Here is a 16991-nt window from a genome sequence, read left to right as displayed (position 1 = left end):
TGTAAACTTACAGAGGATCTATAAATTTTACCCTAATTATCTAAAAAAGTTGCTGAAATTTTACATGACAGTATATTGAGGTTTATTTTTGTTGTAATTTGGGTTCTCTTTGTTCTTTTAAAAAATATTTTTAGTCCATGTGTCAAGTGAATACAACTAATAAAAAGTCATGAGACGTCAAAAACCAAGTAAATAATTTTATCCTAGATTACCAGAATTTAACCTCATTATATCATTTGGGCTTTTTCCTAAGTATAACAAGTTGGAAATGTATTGTGCTGCCTTTTAAGACAGTGTTCCAAATTAATTTCAAAAGTGTGTGTTTAACATAAAGTTAACTATGTTTCCATCAAATAAAATGTTTATTAATGAAAGCTATTTATCATACAAGAAACAGCAAAGATAAGTCATCATACAGAGATGTACACTAGAAGTGACAGATGTAAAAGTGCATGCAGAGATTTCTGTTTAAAAAGGAAGTAATAAACAATAATACTAAAATCACTGGATTTTGATTCCTATACTCTTAAATGAGTGATAGCTTTTCTTTGAATTTACAACTGGAAAATGCCATTAACAGAGAGGACTAATACACATTAGCAAGCAGGTGAAATGAATGTTTTTTGGATTTTATTTTACAACTACTGTGCTTGACAAATGTGTGGGAATTTTTTATTCAATAATTTTCTTCAAATATGGGGTGGGCATATTACTGCCTGGTTGCTCTGATTTATACACGATTTATCTAATTTTGTTTAAAACCATATAATTTTAAGCCTCCATTTGTGTTAGACATCATAAAGAACAGAAGTTTTGTTAACATTCAGTAAATGACATTTAAGTCTCCCGGTCTCTCTCTCTCTTTCTTTCTCTCTCTCTCTCTCTCTCTCTCTCTCTCTCTGTCTCTCTTTTTTTGGCTCAATAGATTTTTAAATGTATGATTATCATAACCTAATATTGTCTTTGTCTTCACTGCAGTGGATTTCCGATCAAACTTTTCCCCTTCTTTTAATACTTTAGGGAATTTTCAAACGTCGGGATGTTTGGCTGTAATGCCCCAAGATTTGTTCTCCCTGAAAAAAATCATAGTGACAATTTATTAACTACAGAGCAACTTGGCTTTTAGGGGTCTGCAATTTCTATTTAGATTTACAAATATCCATTTGTGCTCAATAGACCTAACATTAAACTTAATCATATTTAAGGTTTCTTTTCATGCAATTACTTTATCTGCTAATTATCTTTTTTTTAATTCTAAAAATCAGGCTGAGTCAAATCAGTGGGGCATTACTTTTATTGTAGGAAAATATATTTAAAGGTAATTCTAAGTTGAATTACACTACATATGCAATGGTAATTTAAAATGAATCAGAAGTTTGGAAATCTAAAAGCTATTTGTATGTTTGCATATCTAAAATTTTTCATATTACCGTTTTAATAGCTTTTACAAATAGACAATCGAAAACACACTAGTACAGTTAAGCCTTAAGTAAAACTAATGGGAAATAAAACTCCTTAGATTCAAAATCGTTTATTCACACAAATTTAATAGGATATATCACAATTGTTTGGTCCATAAATATTTAGGGGAAATAGTTTCTATACAATGCATTTATCAATAAACAAAGAAACATGGACAATTTTGCTAGACCACTTACTGTACTATAAACACGAAGCTCAATATATAAGATTATTGAATTTATCAACTATATTGGGAAGAGTGCACAACTGCTTTCTATGACATGTTTGTCCCCTCTAACAGGATACACCATAAAAAGAGTTTCAGAAATAAGAGGTAAAACAGTACAAAACTAGTGAGGTGTCAAAAGGGCTTAAAACAGTTAATTTAACAAACAACACATATATCCTGATTTTTCACAAACTTACTTCCAAGTTATCTCATAAGGCACATAGGAGAACTGAGTTATAATTAGTCTACTTAATAAAGTAGATCTATAGTACCATATATTGTTCTGTCAAAGAACAAAATTTATAAGTATCAATATTTTACCTGTAAAAGTGTATTAATAAGATCTCAGCCTTACCAAGGTTGTTTGGTCTGGTTAGTGGTAAATGCCCAAAATGTAATAGAAATATGAAAAGTCAAGATTTAAGCTCCATATAAGATGATAACCACACTTGCTAAATATATAATGGCAATCACACCTTCTTCTGTTACAGTGTTATCTTCCATCATCTTTTTTTAAAAAATAAGCTACTTTCTGTGCTAATTTTCTAAAGACCCTGAGCAAAAGTTACAATAATGCACTTTAATGTGGGCAGTGAACTGTCAATATGTAACCACACATTTATACAGCCAGAAGGACACCTTTAAAATCTATTAAATAGCCACTTCGACCACCAGAGGAGATTTAAGGGGTCCAAAAAGTGGAGAACATGTGCAAAGTTATTCTTAACAATCCACTAAAGCAAGACATATATCTTGACTTCTTTTTTATTTTTATTTTTTTTAGGAAATCCACAATCTAATTGGTATTTAACTACAACAGAAGCATATAGATGAACATTCACCACTGCCCAGACCATTAAGATTTTAGCTTAAATTAAAAGGAAAAAAATGCTACTGTAAACTAGGAAATATATTCAGATCAGCATCCACAAGGCTTCTGAGTTTATCTACTTTAAAACTAAGAACCTCAAATCTCTACTGTCAGAAATTTTTTTTTCTGACAAATACATCAACCTGTGTCAAAGTAAAATGAAGCAAAACAAAACCAAAGAATTCTCATTGCTAGCATGTTACTAAGTTGTTTTTTTTAAACATTATTTGTATAGAATGCCAGATACAATATCATGGTACAGCTGAAGCCAATTAAGAGCTATTGATTAAATTATACTGATTTTTTTAACTTCTTAAAAAATTATATTTTGCTTATTTCCATTTTCCCTGGGAAAAAAATAATTTAGAAAGAATGGTTTTATAACTATCATTTTTAGCTTGAGGAGGTTAAAAGTATAGAATTTCAAATTCTGTTTGGAATTTTTATGGATACACAGGAGGTTTAAGTATTTTTCAAATGTTGAAAAGCAATAACTAACTAATAAGAAAGTTTTGTTGGGATGTACACCCTAAGAGAAAAAAAGAGTCACATTCCTGGTTAGATTTCCCACCTAATTAATCCTTAATATTTAGATTTGCTATCCTTAATGCTCTTGTTTAACCATATTCCTCAATTGTAAAAAAAAAAAAGGAATAATCAAAACATGTTTTTTCCATTTTAAAAAAGACAATATGAAATTTTCAAAATTCCATAAGTACACGTACAATTGCAAGATTAAAAAAATAATTTTAATAATTATCTGATTCTTTATTAACCTAATTATATAACCGGGAATATGATTATTTGCCCATCATAATACCACTCTTTTTTTTTTCTTCGAGATTCTGGAAATAAGTAACATACAATTTTAAGAGGCACTTATTAGAATGATTCCCAAACTCCCCTTACCGACTGAAAGATCTAATTAATTTTTTTTAAATCCAAATACACTTTAAAGACAAAAAAAAATACACTTTGTAAAGGAGACAATACTGTAAACTCATTTGCCAAGTGGCTGCAGAGGCTACACACCAAGCTGTTGTTTTTATTTCCCAAGTATCTTGTGGGTTAGGGAAAAAAAAAAAAAAAAGTCTTGTAAATAATAAAATAATCATTAGAATAATAATAAAAAGAAGAGGAAGAATTAAAAAAAAAAAAAACACCAATGTTAGAAAAGGTTCGTTAAGGTAGTTTGCGAGGGGCTTCCGGATTCGCGGCTGTCCATGTTAGAGGTCACGGCTGTCACTACAGTGATAGTGGGATTGGTCAGGTCTGTTAAAGTGGTCGCAGTGCCGGGTGGACTGAGCGCGCCGCTGTCTGCTGAGGGCGGGGCCGGAAGCGACGTGCCATCAGCTTTATCAACACCCCCATTCTCCTGCCGCAAAAGGTTCCTTCTGAATTTGGCTCGTGCGTTTTGGAACCAAACCTGCAAACCAATCCCAATGGATTTCTTTACCGATGTTTATTTTTATACTTCTTTTTTTTTCTCTCTCTCTTTCCTTTTTTTCTTCTTCTTCTTTTTTTGGGGGGGGATATCTTTCTCTTTTAAATATAATTGTTTATTTTTCTTGGGAAAGCAGGGCCTTTTTTTTTTTTTTTTTTTTTTTTTTGCTTTCTTTTAAAACAGAGTAATTCCAGTACGACTACGGACACCCTCTGAGCAGCACGTGTGCCCCCGCCCCAGCATTAACAATGCCGCTTGGGGGCTACGGATGCTTAAGTGGAGATACCGTGGGGAAATGAAGGCACAGAGGTGAAGAGGGGGAAACACACCCTGATTCCTCAACTACCGTCTTTTTGAGAATGAGGGCAGGGGAGGTCAGGGAATGGTTCACAAAGTAAGAATCACTCGCATGAAATGAACATCATTGAAACAGATTTCAGCCTATTCTTGAGTCTGACACATGGCAAGTATTACTTGCATAGGAAAAACCCCGAGGGCCACAGACTCCAAGCAACCGGAAACTGGCGGGTGGAATTTTAAATGCCTGCTATTTGTCACTGAAAAGTGTAAGAGCATCACAGGTGACCCACAGCAACCCACTATCATGTCTCTAGTTACATATTCTTACCATGATGAGTTTAGGAAAGCAGTTGGACAGCAGATCTCACTCCCGGTATTTAGTTGTGAAATATGGTTGGTTAAAATGGGAAAATACTTTCTCCAAGTGGTTGCCGAGACACTAACCATACTTGTGGCTTTTCAGGAGTTGACAAAAAGGGTCGTCTTGAATTTGGAAGCTCACAACAGGTAGTGAGGCTGCCAAGAGTGTGCTGAAGTAAGACAGCGCCAGCAGGTCCCCCCGCCAAGTCTGTGCACTGACCCTAATGTGAACGTTGTCTCCAAAGCCACAGCTTGCGCGGATAACGTCACCCGCGTTTGCAGAGCAGCTAGGCAAGCTGAACTGGCTTTGGTGCACCCGTCTGTCCATCTGCAGGGAGAATGTGGCTGCATCTTAGAAGACCCTGCGTCTCTCTTTGGGCAGTCTCCGGAAAGCCCCTGCAAAATCTCAGTACACTCTCTAGGGAGTTACCTAGAGTAACTGAGGGAGTTACCTGACAGGGTACCTCTCAGTACCCTCTAGGGAGCTAACTAAGGTAGACTAATGAGAAGCAGTACAGGAAATAGCCGTATCACTCCAAACAGGGAAGAGAACTATTTTTACTGCAAGGGGAAGATGTATACACAGCCAACGATGGAGGTTTCTTACCTGCAAAACTCTTTTGGTCAGGCCTGTTTTCTGAGCAAGCTGCTTGAGGTCCTTGGCGTCCGGGTTGTGGTTGATGGCAAAGTAGGATTTCATGGTCCGGAGCTGGTGATGCTTGAAGGAGGTGCGCATGCGCTTGGTCTTCTGCGAGGGCGGGTAAGGCTGCTGATCTCGGTCCAGATGGTCGGCCTCATTCTCGTTACAACCTGTTGCAGTCACAGTGGACAAACAGGGGCTCAGTGGAAAGTCCTGCGTTAGCTGAGAAGATGGCAGGTGGCATGATAATGTCACGACACGACAACAACGGTGGAAAAAGCTGTCGACCCAATTATGAGTGGGAGCCAGACAAAAGAAAGAGGTTAATTGCCCACGACCTCCAAACTAGTCTGTTCATGTGGACACACCCGAAGTTTAGGTAGAAGAAAAAGATTAGATAAATCCCCTCTTCGGCTTAATGGTTGCTAGAAAACCTTGAAAAGATGAATAAGCTCTAAGTGTGGGAGGGAGAGAAATATTCTCCAAGAGGGAAAAGAAAAAAACCCTTTTCTACTATATTTATGTGTATCAGCACACCACCGCTCCACACACAGTTTTTAGAGACTCCACGTTTTGTCTGTATTTGTGAGATGAGGTGTATTCTCTGAAGGCATGAAAGATACGCGAGCGAGTAATTTCAGCTCTCTCACATCTGAAGGTCTGGGAGAGCCCCCCCAACGAAGGAAGAATCTGTGTTCCAATTTTTAGCCTTTTCTGCTAATCCTAGAACGTTTCCAGAAAAAGTTAAAAAGTGGCTGGACAAGGGAGAGAAGTTAGAAAATACAGGATTTGCAGGATTCTTATGTAACCGTAGGAATATTATTTTTGAGGGCTTTTAGCTATAACTGCTTAGCGTAGGGCTAACCAGGATGAAAATAGTTTTCCCTTGGAGTTATTTTAGTAAATATTTCTGAAAGAGAAGGAGCGCAGACTTTTCTTCCCTCGGTTCATGCCTGCAGCGCACCCCACAGCTCCCAGTTCAGAGGCTCTGACGTCCCTCTAGGATCGTGGCCCCGTCTGCTCTGGCACGTGGTACGGAGGCGGGTTGAGCTGTGTCCCTGGCTGGCAGGGCAGAAGGAGGGCGGCATCACAACACCCCTTGCACAGCTCCCTCAACACTGAGGGCAAAACAACCCAGCCTTTGAAACATGCCTCAAAGTCCTTATCCCCAGGATGTAAAGATGTGCATTTAAGAGGTCATTTCCAATAACCTACTGGCTCTGCATAAGAAATATGATTACAAAATGAAAACATGTTGCTAAATATTTACTGATTCAGCCAACTTCGCAACTTAAAGGGCATGGCAGGGTTGGGTTTTTTTTCCCCTTTAAACCTTACTTCAGATGTTTATCTCATATATATTCACACTGATCATCGTGCATGTTAGTGCATTATAATAGAATATCTAAAGTCAACCTGGTCGTTTCCCTGGGGGAGATGGGGGGGAGAAACCTGAATCTTGAAAGAAGTGAGACATCTCTTACTATTACCTCTTTCATTCTGCTTGAGAAAATAGTATTTGCCTGCTATTCTCTGGTTACAATTACTTTTAAATTGTATATCAGTACAATTGTATATCAGTATATATACAGTATATATACAGAAACCCAGTAGTTTTATAGTCATCAACAAGAGTCAGCTGCATCACAAAATCCACTTAAGAAATTCTCCCTAATGTAACAAGACTAGGCATGGACTAATGTCTCCTTTGTTCATATTTCCATGAAATCCATAAAGAGGGCACACTTGGCAAAAGAGCAATTGAGTTCATGGAGAGAAAGGCTCTATCATGTTCACCATCGGGTCCTCTAAGTCATGCACAGGGCCAGGAGCTCAACGAGCATTCGATCAAGATTTTGAATCTTTGTTCGTCCGTAAAATCACGAGTGACTATAAATGCAAAGTCAAATCAACTTGAAATGGAATGCAAGTTAGATATATACGGCCAAATGTTGAACAGAGGCTCCTTAAACTCCACCAGAAAGGGTAACTTGTACCCAGAAATAAGAGAGAGAATATGCTTTACATTTTATCCTATTGCATCCCCGGGGAGAGATGTCAAGTTCAAATATTCTACAGAATTGCACTTTTGTATCCTCAGATGGATGAAACAGCATCTCATGACCGACTATAAAACTATACTTATCTCCAGTAAACTGAGCTATATTTCACAACCAGATTATAAATGAAGCCACACCAAAACAGTCAAAGAGGCACACCTTAGTCATTGGAGGCTTCTTCAAGTAAGATTTCAATTCTGTCATAGGTGAGTGATGTGTAACCCTTCCTGAATAGCACATTAAATGGAATATTACACTTGAGGTAGAAGACTTAACTTGGTACGTAAGTAATGCCCTTAACCATCCACCCCCACCCAAGTTATTATTTCTTAGAAATGGGTTTGATTCCTATCCTAACTATATACTCATTAGTCTTTAAAATGAAGTTTATGAAAAACATTATAGACAGGTTTGATAAAATTGCTTCTCTGAATATGCATTCTATATCCATTATTGCTGATTAAGAACTCAGCAGAGAATTATAGTGTATTAAACACAATTATGGGACTTGTTTTCACATAGAATACAATTCACTGTGCAAAAAGATTGTTAGCTCTTTATTAAACTGTTATTAATATAAACAGATAAACTGTGTGATCAGTTATATTATGTGAACTAATAGAGCAATCTATGTCATCTACAGAGTAACGCAGTGCATTGGCCTAAATTACGTGTGTTTACTATGAATGCCTCACATAAACTTGCAAGTGATTGCGTTTCCCCAGGGTCTACTTTTAAAGCTACAGGGGTTTTCTTCCCCCCGAATTATGAGAAGATATGATAAATCTCTTAAGACTGTCTTAAACATACACCTGTAAGTACACATCTGGCACTATAAAGTTAATTAGAAGATCTAAATATTTTATTCTCCGGTCATTTATGGAATGGTCCCCTATCCTGAAGTGAGTTTCTATTCTGCAGGTGTGTAACCTTCTGAAAACTGATCCCTGGGAGACCACTAGGGGTCAGTGCCAGGCAAATTTAACGACTGCAGGCAGCTTTTGAAGTTTGGAAGCCAATAAAGACCCTAAGGAGGGAGACTCGGGGAAGTGGCAAAAATTTGGTCTCTCAATTAATGTTAAATTACCCAAACAAGAGCTACCTGCCCCAGACTAAATCCTCTTCTCACCCTGGAGGGCTGCATTTCAATCCAGCATCCCAGATAAACTTTCCAGGTCTCTTTCTAAAATATCTGCCTGATATCTGCACAAAGAGCTACAAACTACATCAGGAAGAGTCTCATGAAAAGACGTTTGCCTTATGTCGAGCACTCGCTGATCTTTGCCAAGCTTCCCATCTCTGGAAGTCTGAATCATAAACATATTCTGTGTACATGTGTTTGAAAATATATCAGTGTATAAATTAGATGTGTTTAGTATCAACATTAGTCTTTTCTGAGATTTACACTTAAGCAGAGATGGCTCCAAAGAAAGCTAAAATAACGAGCTAAAACCGCGGGTCCATTTTACTGTCTGCCCTTTAACGTGTTTTTAATGCACTGAAGTGTTTCTTTGGCTAGTCTTATAGTAACAAACTGACATTGGATTCATAAACTTTTTTTTAATGGCAGATTGATTTCTGGTCAGGCATCTTTAACCCAGTTTCTCTAGATCATTTTCACCTGATCTTAACTCTATGCTATTTGCTCGTATCTGGGAAAAGTCCAGAAGGGAGGAGGCGGATGTTAATTAAGAGGCACCGGCTCTGCAGTGGTGTGATCTACAAACTCCCTGGGGTCAGGGAGGCCCCTCCCTTACTTTTCCCTCCTTGATGAAGGAGAGCACCAACTTCCTCCATAACCTTGTAGCAGCACTAATTTGCAAACTGAAGGCCTAAGTGGAAAGAGATTTTCGTTCTTTCTAAGAAATAAATGTGTACTCTCTAGCTCTCCTCAGAGAAGCACAATTTTCTTGACCCTAAAGCTCTGTGGATCTTTCTCACGTAAAGTAAGATCAAGGCGAAATCAAACGTAGCTAATTAGGTTAAATAAACAAGCGAAAGCCCAGGCTTTTGCCACCTTTGGCTAGAAATCTCCCCACACTTCTGGACCTTCTCTGGCTGAGGGCTTCCCTGTCTCCAAAAGCCTGGCTAGTTTCTCTCTCTCTCTCTCTCTCTCTCTCTCTCTCTCTCTCTCTCTGTCGATCTCTCTCACTCTAATTAGGGCATTAGGGCCTTGGTCTGTGGCTGGAGATTCCGATGTCATCTTCTATTAACAGAGAACAATTAGTGCCCTGCCCAGCCTGCCCCGGGGACCACGCATCAAAGGAGCCCAAGTAAGCGCGCTGGGCACCGTGGCCCCAAACCAGAGCCCCAGCCTCGGGCACAGCAAGGGCAGTGCGCAGCCCGACCTCCGGCGGGGGGTTGGCAAAACCCAGGGGTGCGCCCGCTGTGCGACACCAACCCAGCCGGTCAGCGTCTCAGCCGGCAGCCGGCCCTCCGCCTCTGCCCAGTGACCCGGGCTTGAACCCCCTGGGACCAGTACAGTCACGCTGGGTCCCCGCTCCTTGGGACACCACCCGCTGCGCCTTTTCTGTGAAAACCTCCCTAGAACCAGGAGGAAGCCGAGGAGAGAGCTGGGCAGAGCCCACTCAGCCTGCGGGGACCCTGAAAGCTGTGGGCCCGAGCAGGACTCCAGATTCCTCTAGCACACACTGGCTGTGTGACCCTGGGCAAGTCACTTATCTGACGGGACAGTGTCCCTTTACCATTGAGCCACAGTGGCTCACACACCACACCAGGCACATGGGAACTGGAAGAGAAAAACAGGCAAGATCCGTGCTCTGGGCGCCCACCCTTTGGCTGGTATCTGGGTGCTCATGGTAACAGACAGGGGTTGCCACCATGAGGTCCCCAAGGTCCTTCCCAATAGAATGGACTCCCCTGGCCTGAGTCTCCTGCCTGCTGAGGTTTCCATCTGGGGCCAGGCCAGGGGACAGGGCGTCAGAGCAGCTAAACCAACCCTTAGGTTGCCCCAAAGTTATCCTAGGGCTTTCTGGAACCTCTTTTCCAGTGGCTGGGACTCACCGGAAGAGCTTCCATCCCTCTTGGAGTTAGACTGTGGTCCTCAGGGCCTGTCACCATCCTCACCTGGGGGATGGCAGGTGAGGGCGGGCTACCAACAATGAGAAACCGGTGAGTGAGAGAGATTGATGAATGATAACGTGTGCGCCTCCCAAAGCAAGGAGGAAAGCGTGCTCTCTGGCCTGTTGCCTGCATTTTGTTTTGAATTAAGAGAGAAAGCTGGAGGAGGACAGAAGAGCAGCCTGTGACACCACTAAGCCTCCTCAGAGGGCCTGACCTGGAGGTTCTTCCAGTCTTCAGGGCGGTCTGGGTGTCTGGATGGTTTATCCCACAGGGAAGGAGCTGGCTGGATGGGTCCCCTGACCCAGGGAAGGAGCAGGCCAGCTCAGCTGTGGAGAGTGACTCCCACCCCTACAGCTGCTTTTCACCAAGATCAGGGATTTGGTTTTTCAACACTCTTGCCAACTGTTTCCCTGATTAACTCTGGGCTGGTGACCACAGCCTCTGCCCTTTCTAGACAGGCTGGGGTTGGGCTCTAAAGACTTCTTTTTTTTTTCTTTTTTTCTTTTTTAGTATTTAGGGAAACCTCCTCCAGGATCTATAATTTGGCCTCCACTCAGGAATGGCCCTGGGGCTGTTTTGCTCCAACTGGGAGCCAGAAACTAATGGGCTCATTAACTAATGGGCAACAAGGATTTGGCCTGGCCTGTTTGGGGGAAGTCATTGCAGCCTTATGAATGTGTTTTCTGCCCCAAACTACAAAAAGGTCTCTCTCACCTGTTCTCCCTCTCCCTCCCCCTCTTCTCTCCCTCTTTCCCTCTCTCCACCTCTCCCTTCTTTCTGGGTGAAAGGGAGCTGTAGTGAGAAAAGGGTCGTGCTAAGGAAAGCACCGTCTTGCAGCCAGGTCTTGGACGGGAAGGAGCTGGATAGAATTCTCCTCTGAGCAGAGGAGGTTAGGGCTACAGGGGCACTGGGGAGGGGCTGGGCGCCCACCTGAGTTGTAACTGACGATGTCCACCCCCAGCGCGGGGCTCTTCCGCTTCCGGGGCCGCCCCTTCTGCACGGTGCCAGCGCCGTTGAAGTAAGGCAGGGCCAAGCCGCCGCTCTTGGCCGCCAGCTCGGTGTAGCTCAGCTGAGGTGGATACTCCCCTTGCAAGAGGGTCTCGAAGTGGGCGCGACAGTACACCAGGCTGTCCTTCATGCCAAAATGATCGCCCGTGGTCAGGGTCTTGTTGCAGGTGGAGCAGGTGAAACAGCTCAGGTGGTAGACGGAGTCTCGGGCGCGCATGACCATCTCGGAGGCGGAGATGCCAAGGTGGCAGCGGGCACATCTCTGCACAGAGAACCTTCTGGAAGGAAACAGTCGAGTCAGGGCGCTGGTGGAGGCAAAGGCAGGGCCACCTCCCACTGTGACACCTGGGGCATGGTCAGCAGTGGCCCAAGACTGAGACCTGGGAGGGGTCCGGGAGGGGAGGACCCACGCCCACTTGGACATTAATTTTATTTGCTCATTGACCTGCTCTGGTGAACAAGACAAAGAACCCTTGCATTAAATTCAGAAGAATCGGGTAACTGATCCTCCGTTTTCTTCTCTGTAAAGTGAAAATTTTAAAAAGCAAAAACAAAACCAAAAACAAACCCTGCACTGGCTAACTCACAACACTATGTTAAGAATATTACATTGCGATGTCAAGTGAAAACGTTTCCTCGATTACAAAACATACAAACGAAGGGTGTTACTATTTATGGAAGCGTGAGCGTGCCTGAAAGCATTCAGACACGGCCCTGGAAGAAAAAGGACAGTTTTGCAGAGGGAAGCTAATTCTTTTTTAACCACTTTTCTCGCCTCAGCCGAGAGCGGAGTCGGGTCCCTGCACAACACTCGCGTCCCCAGTCCAAAAGCAGACCTGGGAAGAATCAATAAACAAGCTGCCGGCGACTTGACTCTCCGGCGTCTCTCGAGGCTGGCGGGCAGGTTCCAACCAGCGGGAACGGCATCTCGGAACTGAGAGGCCTGGGTTTCGGCGACAGCGATCACTCCTTTTCATGGTCCTTTACGTGAGTTCCCGCCCCCACCCCCACCCGCGAAAACCTGCCACCAGTTGCTGCTGCCCCGGCCACCAGTTGAGTTCCAAGGCACGGGCCTTGCTTAGTTCGTAGTAAACGGAAAAAAAAACAAAAAACCGCTTTCGTCTCGGTGGACCGAGAAACGTTCATTTACCCTTCCGAGATTTGCCCAATCCCCTCGGCCGAGCTGCCAAGCTCCCCCTGAGCGGGATAGTCGCTGATCAAGCTCTGGACCTTGGGTGCCCCTATCCGCGCGCATCCTCCCCGCGCGTCTGGCGGGGATGGGGATGCTGCAGCTTGAAGGCGCACGCAGTGGGCTTCTCTGGTCTGGGGACTGGTAAGAGTACCCCCAAGGGACCAAAGGCTGGGGACAGGGAGGGGACTCCGGGGCTCGGGCAGGTGACCCCTCCAGGTGTGCCAGGGCGTAAGGGATAGGGGTGGGAATACCTGTAGTAGTCCTCCTTGCAGTAAATGCTACCGTCCTTGGCGAAGCAGGTGAGCTCGGACTCGAGGGCCAGCTTACATTCACAGCATTTCAGGCACCTCAGATGCCACTGCTTGTCCACGGCCAGCAGGTAGTACCTGTCGGCTATCTTGCCCCCGCAGCCGGCGCACAGGGCGGGCTTCTCAGGGCTCAACGGAGGCATCCCCTGCAAGGAAGCGCGCGCGGCGTCAGGAGGGCGCGCGGGGCCGCCCCACGCGGGTACCCTTCGCGGCGCCAGCCCTCGGCCTCGGCGAGCGCCGCAAGGTCAGGGGCCCCTGCGCAAAGGCAAACGTCGGAGGAACATTTGCAGTTTTTCCCTCTGCGACTCGCACGCTTTCTACTGCGTCCGCCTGAACGCGGCGTCCGCGTCCTTCCCGGACTTAACCTAAAAACACGCGCCGGCCACCTAGAGCCTGTTTCGAAAGGGCTAGGAGCGCACGGACTATAGTTTGGTGGATGTTTCCAAACTCGAATAATTAAAAGTTAAAAATTGTGGGTTCCGGTGCGCACGAAATAAAACAACGGAAATTGTTATTGGAGAATGGAAAGGCGATCTGAACAAGCACATACTGTTTTTTCAACAAATACTATTACATTGCTATTTCTCTAAATCCTTATAAGCAACGTTGAAATTAAAAGGAAGGGAGAGGTTTTTATACTGGTGCTCATAATTTGGTCGACATTGTTTTGATCGGGATGTATTTGACAGATCTTGCTGTTCTCCAATCTTAAGGGTTATTGGTCCTTCCCCTAATAAGGGTGTACCGTGCCTGTTCCCGGGGAGGGTCCGTTATCCCCTCTGCACGGGCCCTCTTTCCCTGGCATCAACATATCCAGGAGATCTTTGTCCTGAAAATCTTTTTAATGCCCAAATTAAGCTTCCCGCCTGCGTCCCCACGACACAGCAAGGATGGGGACACCTCGCCTTAACAAGCGCAGCCCCGCTGTGAAATTCGGGTTTGGATTACTGCTTTTTGTTTTTAAACAGGGTAGCCACAAAAGGGGGAAAAATAGAAGTTAACCGCTGTACATTTCCCTCAGGACTAGCAGAAATGGGTTGGACTTCCCCCACGAAACTCTGGCGGGCCTGGAAAAGTAAAGTTTCGCCCTTTATTCAGACAAGGGCCTGCATTGAATTCATTTTGCAAATGTAGAAACATCCACCAACGCGGCTACTTGGTGGACCCAAAATACCGCTGACCCGCCCAGGGCAGTCTACCGACTTAGTTTGAGCCACAATTCCCGGTGTGATGCCTGAGGATCTACACAGCTATGTTCGGCTGAAATCATTTCCGGAGACTTTCGTAGTTTCCCTCCTCCGGCTCGTAAGTGGGAAAGGCGAGCACATAGATTATTCATTGGTTTTCTTTATTAAGCTAGCATGACTTTTATCCTACGTATGTAATCGACAGAGGTGGTCGATCACAGCGTTTAAGGGTTGGAAAGTTCTCGCTCTTGGGCTAGGTGCCCCACTCCTCCGGATTTTCTATTAGAGTCCCCTGCACACCATACCCGCCCGGCCCGAGAGCTGAGCGCAGTCCTGTCTCACTCAAAGGGCCCAGATGAGCTGCCAGAGACCCCGAAACTCGCGGGGTTTGAAGGTTCCACGTTCCGAGCATCCAGAGAGCTGGAGGGAGCCCAGTCGCATTCTAGTCCGCGCCAAATGTCCGGTCACCAGACCCAGGGACTAGAGTCACCAGGCTTCAGCTCGGCCCGGACGCTCGGCCGCGCGCCGGCAGCCCGTGGCCCGCACCAGCTCGCCCTCCGGCCGCCGATCCTCGCCGGGGAGGGGCCCGGGAATCTGAGGTCCGGAGGCGGAGGAGAGGACGACCCCATCCTCTCGCGCCCGGTTCTCCCTGCTTTCCCGGGACCAGCTGCGGCAGAGGGGAGCGAGCTCGGGGTGTCAGGAGCGTAGACAATTCAAATCGGAAAAGAGCCCTTTCTTACCCTGTAGCCAGGCGGACCAGAGATAAGCCACCGCCAACCTGGAGCGGACGCCCCCACGAGCCGCCATCCTCGGTCGGCCGCCGGGGAGGCTCGGCTCGGCTGCCCCGCGCGCGCACGGGCGCCCGGCTCCCGCCGGCGCCGGCCCTTCCTTACCGCGTCGCGGCCGTTGAGCTGGGCGCCTTTGGCCAGGCGGGCCTCGGTCTTGGATCTGCGCTCCATCTCCTCCATGATGCCTTGGATGTGGCCTCCGGAGATCCCGTGGAAGAGCATGGCTGGGGGGCGGAAAGGACACGAGTTGTCTTCTGCTCGGCACCCCACTATTTCCATATACACACTCCCGTGGCTCTCAGCTCATCCGAGGGAAGGAGAAGCAGGGACCGCAGAGGCGGCGCGATGGGGGGCTGCGGAGACGCTCGGGGACAGAGGGCGAGGGGGCGAGAGGGAAGAAGAAAGAAAGAGGCAGACGGAGTGGAAATTGATCTGCTCGGAAAGGAAAAAAGAAGAAGGGGGGAGAAAAAGCCCCAGCGGCTCCCTGAAGGAGATGTGCGGAAAACAAACAAACACGGGCGGAGGGGAAAGGAGGCGAAGGCTAGAGAATCTTACTGCTCTGAGAGATCGAGTTACTAATGGGAAACAACTGCAGCGGGGGGAGGAAAACAAAATCTGGTGAAGAAAGAAAATAGTTTTGAACACAAAGAAAGAAAAAGAAGTGCTATTTTCAGCGGTCCCTGGCTGCTTGCAAGTTCCCAGTGCCTGTAGGTTGGGTTGGGGACTGCTCCTGCCGCCGGAGCTGTGTCCAATTTGTTAAGAGACTAAAGCCAGCCCATTTTTGATAATTTAGTAGGAGGAGTTCTCTCCCCGGAGCTGCCACGGATTTTTATTCAGACAACAAAGACCTGTCATACTCCTCTCAACCCCCTGGTGATGGGCAAGTGGGGACAAACATGGGGGGGGTAGGGGGGAGGCAGTAGGAGGGGGCATTTACTTCCCCCCAACACACACACACACACACACACACACCCTTCCAAGAGTTCCCAGCAATCACGTTTTAAAGGGAAAAAGGAGCCCTTATTGTCCCCGCCCTGGCGCAGAAGGCAGAGAGACGGCCTGTTTGGTCCAAGTTCAAGATCAGACCCCGGCTCAAGATATGCAGAATGTCAGCTCCCACCTTTAGGTTTCCTCCTTGTGGACTTTCTGGTCCCCAGCTTATGGGAACCCCAAATAAGTAAATATTGAACAGACATTCCTGTCCTCCCCATCCCCTCTTCCTCAATTCACTTTTTAAAAGTAAGTTGCTTCACCTGCCCAAGGGCTCCCGACCCCAGCAGGCACTGAAGGAACCCCCAAAGCGAAAAGGAGCTAGAAGAGCCTATGTATCTGGAGTTTACTTCTGGCAAAAAGATTCTTCTTTGACAAATCAGTGTAGGGGAAAGGCCGTGGGCTTGGAGACGTGATGTGCAACTGAACCGTGACCACAGGGGGATGTAGTCTCTCACCCAGTTCAGGTTTGGAGGGAAACCGATGGCGAGTCCCGTGTCCCGTATGAAACTTGTCAATGTGGGCAGCAACTCGGGGACTCGCGCGAACTTGGCGCCGCCCCCCGGGACCGGGCGCGCGTCCCACTGCCCCGGCTGGACTGGGGGCTCGTAAATCTGGACGCGCCACACATTTAGGAGGATGTGAAGGGGGCTTCTCGCCGTGGAGGAGGGGAAGGTGAGAGCCGACAAGCAGAATGGCAGCCCCGCGCCTCACAAGAGGCAGGATTGTTCTGTCTCCCTCTGTTCCCGTGAGTGGCGGCCCCTCCTCGGCCCTATTAAAAAGTGTCCACAATACTCTGATATTGTCGATTCATTCAAACCACCAGAAGCCCCCTAGGGGCCCGAAGCGGAGAGCGGGGGCGGCAGGAACCGACCCAGCTCTGAGCCGAGAGGAGGAAGCCCCGGCTGCGCTCTGCTCTGCGCCGTCCTCCCTCTGGCCGCCTGTTTCCCACCGCGTCCCGTCGGCTTTCCCGGGACCGCCTGTTTCTCCCCGGCACGTCCCGGACACCTGGAGGAGTCCCCTGGTGGCGCACTCGCTTCCCTCGGGAGGAACCCGACATGGAACGGTG

The 16991-nt window shown here is 46.1% G+C and overlaps 1 protein-coding gene across 2 annotated transcripts; it reads right to left on the bottom strand.

The window, feature by feature from the left end:
- Positions 1–590: 590 nt before the first annotated feature.
- On the bottom strand, positions 591–15636 carry LHX9 (LIM homeobox 9). Of its 2 annotated transcripts, none has more exons than XM_067715471.1 (5): positions 15038–15636; positions 12901–13103; positions 11380–11735; positions 5273–5475; positions 591–1073 (listed from the first exon to the last, which is right to left on the bottom strand). In XM_067715471.1, the coding sequence occupies exons 1-5, from the start codon at positions 15209–15211 to the stop codon at positions 1017–1019; spliced, it is 993 nt and encodes a 330-aa protein (XP_067571572.1). In that variant the 5' UTR covers positions 15212–15636; the 3' UTR covers positions 591–1016. The 2 variants fall into 2 exon arrangements, with proteins under 2 accessions (XP_067571572.1, XP_067571576.1); XM_067715475.1 differs by lacking the exon at positions 591–1073 and adding an exon at positions 3706–3987.
- Between the last annotated feature and the right edge of the window lie 1355 nt (positions 15637–16991).

The sequence above is a fragment of the Pseudorca crassidens genome, chromosome 2 (assembly GCF_039906515.1).
Source record: "Pseudorca crassidens isolate mPseCra1 chromosome 2, mPseCra1.hap1, whole genome shotgun sequence".
Taxonomy (NCBI): domain Eukaryota; kingdom Metazoa; phylum Chordata; class Mammalia; order Artiodactyla; family Delphinidae; genus Pseudorca; species Pseudorca crassidens.
Note: the sequence above shows the minus strand (reverse complement) of the source record. Positions and strands in the feature narration are given on the sequence as shown.